The following is an 8,315-nucleotide window of genomic DNA, read 5'->3' as shown; positions in this document are numbered from 1 at the left end:
CGGCCATGTAAAAAAATGAGTAATAAAATTAAAAATAATAAACAATCTCTACTCACCTCTCCTGGCGCCTCTCTGACGCTGGCTCGCTGCTCCAGGACCTTGTCGGGCTACGGGATCTTCTCTGGCTGCAATTCACGGCCCAGTTGATGGAGTGCCTGCTCAACCAATCAGTGACTTGGGCGGGACACAACTGCAGTCACTGATTGGCTGATGGGCAGTCCATTAGCCGGGTCCAACTTGGGGAAAATGCCTTTAGGCGGGGGTCCCGGAGCCTGTGACCTGGTGCTTCGCAGGCACCAGGAAAGGTAAGTAACAGTTGCTTGTTATGTTCTCCCCTGCCACTGCCGGCTTTCAACTTTTTGCCTTCTGAATTAAATGCTCCAGCCAGTGTTAGGAATACTGTTTTACAAAAAATTGCGTATCCATTATTTTGTAAATGACTGTTCCTTTTTCCTCTACCTCTGTGTCCTGTACCTTACCATCTGGACTGTTAAAACCAAGGTCACCGCACATCCTGTAAGGCACTTAAAAAGAAACTAGTTGGTAATATTGGTAATTGGTAATAGTTGGTAATATCTCCCCTAGGACATACCCTATGAAAGAAAAACAATCAGCAGGATAGAAGCAGCTAACTATAGCACACGGGACGATGAGGATGAAGGTGATTCTCTTACCTTTGACGCCGTTTCTGTGCTATTAGCAGTTTAATCCATATGCTAATTAGGCATTTTGGTGCACTGGGGCGGGGCAATGTAGACTAGAAAAACATTGCCTAACATACTGCTGAAATCTGTATCAAAGGCAAAGTACCCTCCAGACACTGTAATTAATCCACTTTTTGCTTTGCAGGTTGACTAGACTATGGCCACAAATGGACACCATCACGCTTGTTAGACCTGTTCATAGAAGACTGTGAACTTTACCCTTTTTTGTACTATGAACTTTATCTTGTTTTTAACCTTAGTTTGGGCCACAGGCCATTTCCCCTGTTTACCCTTGTTGCACTAAGGAGACTTTTACATACATATTTATTCTTAACAAGTGCATACAAATAACCTTTATGGACTATTTATTATGTGATGGCATTCTGCCTTAACCCCTTAGTGGCCGCAGATCTGTGCTGCCATCAGCTTTTTACGGCGATGGCAGAGAACAAGGCTGCGGGGCCGGGACGGCCCCCACCCCATCCCCCCAGCTACCGGAGGTAGCTGAGGGTTTGGGGCAGTGTGTGGGGTCCGTCACCCCCCTCCCCCCCCCCTAACCGACGATCACCGCTATTAACGTTATAGCGGCGGCCGTCGGTAAAGGGGATTACCGGTGCCGCCGCCGCCGCCTTTCATCTCCCCCCGCCGTGAATCTACGGCGGGGGGAGATGAAATAAGTGTCCCCCAGACCTCAGATCAGCCCCCCCTAGTAGGGCGATCACTAACCCCCCTCCCCCGGCGGCCATCATTTCCAAGAAGGCCGCCGCCATCGCTGTGAACCGACTAATGTCTGTTCACAGCAATGGAAAAGTTAAAATGAATGAAAGCCCCATGCTCTCCGCCACCGGAGGTAGCGGAGAGCATGGGGCAGTCATCGGGACCCCCCCTGTGGGGTCCCGGTACAAGTGATCAGCGGTATATACTATATACTGCTGATCGCTTGTACCATGTGCTCCCGACACTTTTTATCCCCTGTCACCATGAATGATTGGTGACAGGGGATAAAAAGTGATGTCCCCCCACCCCCCAAGTCGCCCCCCATCCCCCCTGTCACCCCCGTCCCCCAGTCACCCCCCCCCTACCCCTTATACGTTACCTGATCCTGGAGCTCCTTCCTCTTCGGCGTCCTGGCTGGTTATGAAGTGCGCATGAGCTCCACAACCAGCCAGCTCTGAAAATTTAAAGTGACAGAGACCAATTTGGTCTCTGCCACTGAACTATGATTACTGTGATAGAAAATATCACAGTAATCATAGTAATACAGTGAAAATGAATGTGTAAAGTATAAAAAGTGACAAGCATACAAAAAAATAAAATACACACTTTTTATTATAGTAATAATTGCAGTTTACTCCCAAATTACCCCTAACCCCTCCCCAGATTACCCGTAACCACTGCACGTTGCCCATAACAACCGTACTTTGCCCGTAACCACCGCATGTTGCCCGTAACCACCGCACTTTGCCCGTAACCACCCCAAATTGCCAGTGACCCCCTCCAGATTGCCCGTAACCACCCCAAATTACATGTACCCACCCCAGATTACCTATAAGCACTTCATTTTATCAGTAACAATCCCAGATTGTCTGTAACCCTTCCAGGTTTACACATAACCCCCCCAGGTTCCCCGTAATCACGCCAGATTACATGTAACCCCCCAGATTGCACGTAACCACCGCACGTTGCCTCTGACCACGCCACGATGCCTCTGACCACCGCACATTGCCTCTGACCACCACACGTCGCCTCTGACCACGCCACGTCGCCTCTGACCACCACACGTCGCCTCTGACCACCACACGGCGCCTCTGACCACCCCAAATTGCCAATGACCCCCTCCAGATTGCGGTGCCCATGCCAGATTACAGGTACCCACCCCAGATTGCCTATAAGAACTTCAGTTTATCCGTAACCACCCCACATTGCCCGTAACCACCCCACGTTGCCCGTAACCACCCCAGATTGTCTGTAAGCACTGCAGGTTGCCCGTAACCACCCCACTTGCCCGTATCCACCCCAGATTGTCTGTAAGCACTGCAGGTTGCCCGTAACCACCCCACGTTGCCCGTAACCACCCCAGATTGTCTGTAAGCACTGCAGGTTGCCCGTAACCACCCCACTTGCCCGTATCCACCCCAGATTGTCTGTAAGCACTGCAGGTTGCCCGTAACCACCCCAGATTGTCTGTAAGCACAGCAGGTTGCCCGTAACCAGCCCACGTTGCCCGTAACCAGCCCACGTTGCCTGTAACCACCCCACGTTGCCGTAACCACAGCAGGTTGCCCGTGACCACCACACGTTGCCCATAACCACCACACGTTGCCCGTAACCATTCCACGTTGCCTGTAACCACCCCAGGTTGCCGTAACCACAGCAGGTTGCCCGTGACCACCCCATGTTGTCCGTAACCACCACAGATTACCTGTAACCACCTCAGGTTGCCCATAACCACCCCACATTACCTGTAATCTCATTTTTTTTATTTTATTTTAGTAACTGCGCTATTCTAATAACCATTACTAGCTGCGGTTTTGCTCCAGTAAATTGGCGCTCCTTCCCTTCTGAGCCCTCCTGTGTGCCCATGCAGTGGTTTATGCCCACATATGAGGTACCTTTTCACTAAGAAGAACCTGCGTTACAAATTTTTGGGTACTTTTTTCCTCTTGTTCCTCGTCAAATTGAGAAATTTCAAACTAAACGAACATATTATTGGAAGAATTCGAGTTTTTCATTTTTACTGGCCAATTTTGAATACTTTCCTCTAATATCTGTGGGGTAAAAATGGTCACCACACCCCAAGATGAATTCTTTGAGGGGTGCACTTTCCAAAATGGGGTGACTTATGGGGGTTTTTCTCTCTGCTGACACTACAGGGGCACTGCAAACGCACCTTGTGCTCAGAAACTTCTTCAGCAAAATTTGCATTGGAAAAGCTAATTGGCGCTCCTTCCCTTCTGAGCCTCGCTGTGTGCCCATACAGTGGTTTACGCCCACATATGGGGTACCGTTGTACTCAAGAGAACCTGCATTATAAATTTTGGGGTGCTTTTTCTCTCATGTTCCTTTTGAAAATGAGAAACTTTGATCTAAACGTATATATTATTGGAAAATTTTAATTTTCCATTTTTTTTACTGCCTAATTGTGAATACTTTCCTCCAGCCCCTGTAGGGTTAAAATGCTCATTATACCCCTAGATCAATTCTTTAAGGTGTGTTTCCAAAATGGGGTCACTTATGGGGGTTTTCAGGATACCAGACTTCTAAATCCATTTAAAAAAAGAACTGGTCCCTAAAAAAATCAGTTTTGGAAACTTTCACGAAAATGTGATAATTTGCTGATAAATTTCTAAGCCCCATAACACCCTTAAAAAGTAAAATATGTTTACCAAATTATGCCAGAATAAAGAAGACATATTGGTAATGTGACTTAGTAACTAATTTATGTGCTACGACATTCTTTTTTTAGAAGCAGAGAATTTCAAAGTTCATAACATGCAAATTTTTACAATTTTTCATGGTATTTTGATGTTTTTCACAAAAAACACACAAAGTAGTGACCAAATTTTGCCACTAATATAAAGTGCCATATGTGACGAAAAAACAATCTCAAAATCGCTAGCATGCGTTAAAGCATCACTGAGCTATAAGCGCATAAAGTGAGACAGGTCAGATTTTGAAAAATTTGCCTGGTCATTAAGGCCCAAACTAGCTGCAGCACGAAGGGGTTAAAAAGATGGCTTTCCTTCAGAGGGGGTGTCTGTAGTTTCCTACTGTGCACAGTAGTTTCCTACTGTGGAAAGTATACAAATGGCGCTCGGTTATTTTTTTTATTTCATATGATATTATTTTTATACCCTCATTTATATGCCCTTTATTCCTAATGTTTTGCATTGTTTTATATTTTGTATTGACTGTGAATGAAGGAAGCCCATTAACAGTGTCCATGGGAAGATGTACAGGAGCCCCATAGCATACTCGGAACTTTCATGGCTTCAGGTCAGGTATAAAATTTCCTGCCTACCAGGATACAGATTTCCCAAAGGACCTGCACCCTACAGTAGGAATTGCAGCGCAACTCAGTCAGCCCCACATTTGTTGCAGGATTCTGCTAGGTGCCAAGCATTGTGCATAGAGCCCTGTGGGAGAGAACATTTGGCATTACAATCTGAGTGCTAGAGCTGAATACAAAGCGTTATGAAACTCCAGATTCCTACTTCATTTCCATAAGGGCAATCCCTTTGCTCTTGCCGTTCCTTGGTATAATGTTTTACAATAGACTGCACCTCCATTACCCTTGCCAAGTTGTCAACTAAATGACTGTTGTCTGTTTCCTCTACCAACATGTCCTTTACCATGGCATCTGCACTGTTAGCGCCAAGGACACACCACATTCCTTCCAAAAGAATACTTAATAAAGTGTGCCTAAAGTGTGTGGGGGACACATTGCCAGCCACCACTGCTGTGCAACACCCCTACACTGCGCCAGCCCAAAGACAGCAAGATGACTCTATGAAGCCTATTACAGACTGAGGCACTGCTGCCCTCAGCCATATCGATGTGTTTCCCCTTGAGCTAAGCCAGACTGCATTCACCTCTAAGCTGCCACACCATTACAAATTACTGCCCTTAGTGAATTCCCTGTCTTGTTCAGAAGTCTTTCACTATTTTGCATATACAGGTCTCATACCGGTCTGATTATCAAGTTACTTAATTTTTAACTCTAGATGCATTGAAGCAATATTAAGCAATGGTTGAAAAAGTAGACGCTCCCTCTCAGTTTCGCAGTCAGTATAATATCATGTGCCAACAGCCAAGTTAACTCTTTGTCTTAGTCGCAGACATGTTTCATTCAGACAGACTCCGCAACCTTCACTATGTGATTGGCACTTGCATTGTTGTCATTTGTTTCTAACAAGCTAACATGTAAATATAAGACAAGGCTACTTATCAGAGGGCAACAAGAAGTTAAGTCAATAGTGTTATCTGTCTGTACATCAAGTCAATATGGGGGTGAATGTAATCGGCAGAAGGAGATGTTCACATTGTGTTCTTGGCCAGGAATTTTCTACCCTTGGGTTAAGTAGATAATATAAAGCAAAAAAAAATGGGACATCACACTCTCCATTGTTTTCAAGCATGACCGAGTTATTAATAGCAAGACAGATTAATCATTCTGAAAGGTACTGATTATCTCTTTGTACCTTTTCCAAATACCTAGCCTCGAAAGAAGATTGGAGATTACGCTGAGTATTTAAGAGCAGTATGACCAGGACGGGCTCATACCAGCAGACACTCCTGCAATGAGACCGAGAAAGCAAGACAAAGCTAAGGTGGATATGGCCATTGACCGGCACACTGAAGCCTCCAGTTCCCTCTCTGCCATGTCTGGGAGTAAAGGTTCAACTAAGCAAACAACGAGCCTGGTTGATCAAGCAGAGAAAGGACGAATATCCACCCAGCAGAAGCCAAATGCAAAAACAACCAACAAAACTGTGCCAACATGGGGAAGTAATCCTGGAAAAAGTTCAAAAAATGGAGAAGATTCTGAGAAAAATTATTCCAGATTCCCTCCTCTGCCAACCAAGAGTTCCTCCACCCCAAGAAAGGCAAAGGTTTCCTTCCCACCCTCCCAGCAGATGGTGTTGCACAGAAGACGTCTATCCGTTCCTGAGGAGTCCATAAACAGATTGCCTAAGTCCATCCTAAAGAAAAGACTCTCGGTTTCGGTGGAATTGACCCCACTAGCTATTGACAAAGAGCAGCGGGACTTGTCTGTTCTTTGGAGACTTCCTTGGGAAAGAGAGTTGTACTTTCCACCCATGACCCATAATGGAATGCTAGTCTACCTTGATGAAGATGGGTCTCTTCCACCAATGCTTCGCCGGCTCAGTAACGCTGATACCTACCATTACAGCCAAGAGTTTCTGCAGGTGGTCCACGATTTGAAGGATCGGCCAACATCATGAAAAGTCAATAAACCTGTCTATGCACTGAAAACACTAACAGCTTCTCCAAGATTACTTATGGCTCTTATATTTCTATTGTTATATAAACTTTGAACATTGAAGATATTTATTTAGCAAAGACTTTTTTTTTCTAAAAGACTCTTATCCTTGTGACTTTTGTTAAGGACATTTTTTTTTTTTTTTTAAAGAAGGAGCATTATTGCTTCCATAGGGGGCACTACCCGGCTCTGCCAGACTCCTAAATGACCAATCTACCCAGCTATGCTGCCCTCAAAGCAAATATATTAACTTCCTGCATAGCAAGGCAGATATGGCATTCAGGACTTGAGGAAATGGAGCTGTAATGGTGACTACACAGTTTTTACTAGATGATAGAAGGGGACAACTTATTTCTAAGTAACATAGTACGGAATTCTGGATTGATGGGGGAGGAAGGTGAGGGGGGGGTTCTATTCGAGACCATCATCTGTACGGCAGAGTGGAGAGCAGCTGTATAGAAGATCTCTTACTCTGGAGGACCCAACCTTCCTATCCATTACATAGACAGTGTATTGATTTAAATATAAATAATGTAAAGCCTCATTTGTCCTGTAGAGGCGCTGCAGGGGAATTGCACACTTGCTAAACATTCTCCTACAGATTACAGCTGGTCTTTTTAGTAAGAAACTCTTAAATGCTGCATATTTTTTGCATTATTTGTTTATGTTCACCCTTATTTATCTTAGATAGCACTTGAAGTAAATCCATAAGGAATTGGTTAGTACTGACTGATCACTTTTTATTGTTTTCACTGGTTATTCTTCATGCCGTAAAATATATTTTCTGTCCGTAGTTTTATCAATAAATTCTAAAACTGGTTATCAGCCTGTAAGGGGTTGTTACTATTTTTTTAAGCTGTGGGTATGTGTACACCTGTTTAGAATGTATTACAGATCTCAATGGCACCCCACAGACCCCAGGGCTTGTTGGGGATCTTTAATTTTCATGTCAAAGGTAACCTGGCATGCTGTACTGTTCTCGCTGACAAATCTTGCAGAGGTTTTTTTAGGAGATGTGTCTGATTGTGGGGGATCGGACTGCTAGAATGGGGGTCCAAGTGTTCCTTGTGAAGGCAGAAGTAAACTTTGTTCTCGGCTATCTTTGCGGCTCCATGGAGCAGTGACACATTTGTGACTAGCTGCTCCATTCACAATGAAAACACTCAAAATCATGGGGGGCCCCAGTGTTCTGACCCTTAGCAATCTAACACTCAAAAGGACAAGTGATTTAACTTGGAATACCCCTTTCCAACCAAGCACATATCCACAAAACACTCTCCAGATCCATAGGAAAATAATAAAATAAATTAGTTGTGCAACTGAATAAGCCCATAATACTGAGGACCTCTGGATAGCATGCACTGTATTACAGCTACACACAATGTAGAAGCCTAATACTGCAGTGCAACCATAGAAATCTACGAAGTTCCTCCTTACACCTCTAATTTCTTATCAAGCCATACAGAGGGTGTTTTGGGGTAAATATCTCCATGATACAGTACCATATAGATGAACCATATGGTATGGCTAATATTATAAAATACAGTGCCAATGAGACGCCATATACCTCCATACTCTGCTGAGTGCATGAAGCTTATGTCACAGCA

General features: G+C 44.6%; 1 protein-coding gene across 1 annotated transcript; it reads left to right on the top strand.

Moving 5' to 3' along the window:
• Positions 1-264: 264 nt before the first annotated feature.
• Positions 265-7,093, top strand: LOC138789896 (uncharacterized). The gene is made up of 2 exons (XM_069968752.1): positions 265-305; positions 5,923-7,093. The coding sequence occupies exon 2, from the start codon at positions 6,005-6,007 to the stop codon at positions 6,668-6,670; it is 666 nt and encodes a 221-aa protein (XP_069824853.1). The 5' UTR covers positions 265-305; positions 5,923-6,004; the 3' UTR covers positions 6,671-7,093.
• Positions 7,094-8,315: the final 1,222 nt, after the last annotated feature.

This window comes from Dendropsophus ebraccatus, chromosome 4, assembly GCF_027789765.1.
Source record: "Dendropsophus ebraccatus isolate aDenEbr1 chromosome 4, aDenEbr1.pat, whole genome shotgun sequence".
Classification (NCBI taxonomy): Eukaryota; Metazoa; Chordata; class Amphibia; order Anura; family Hylidae; genus Dendropsophus; species Dendropsophus ebraccatus.
The sequence above is the reverse complement of the archived record's forward strand: the minus strand, read 5'-3'. Positions and strand labels throughout refer to the sequence as shown.

Coding starts and splice junctions, on each gene's coding strand:
- LOC138789896 (XM_069968752.1), top strand. CDS start 6,005: ATGAGACCGAGAAAGCAAGACAAAGCTAAGGTGGATATGGCCATTGAC.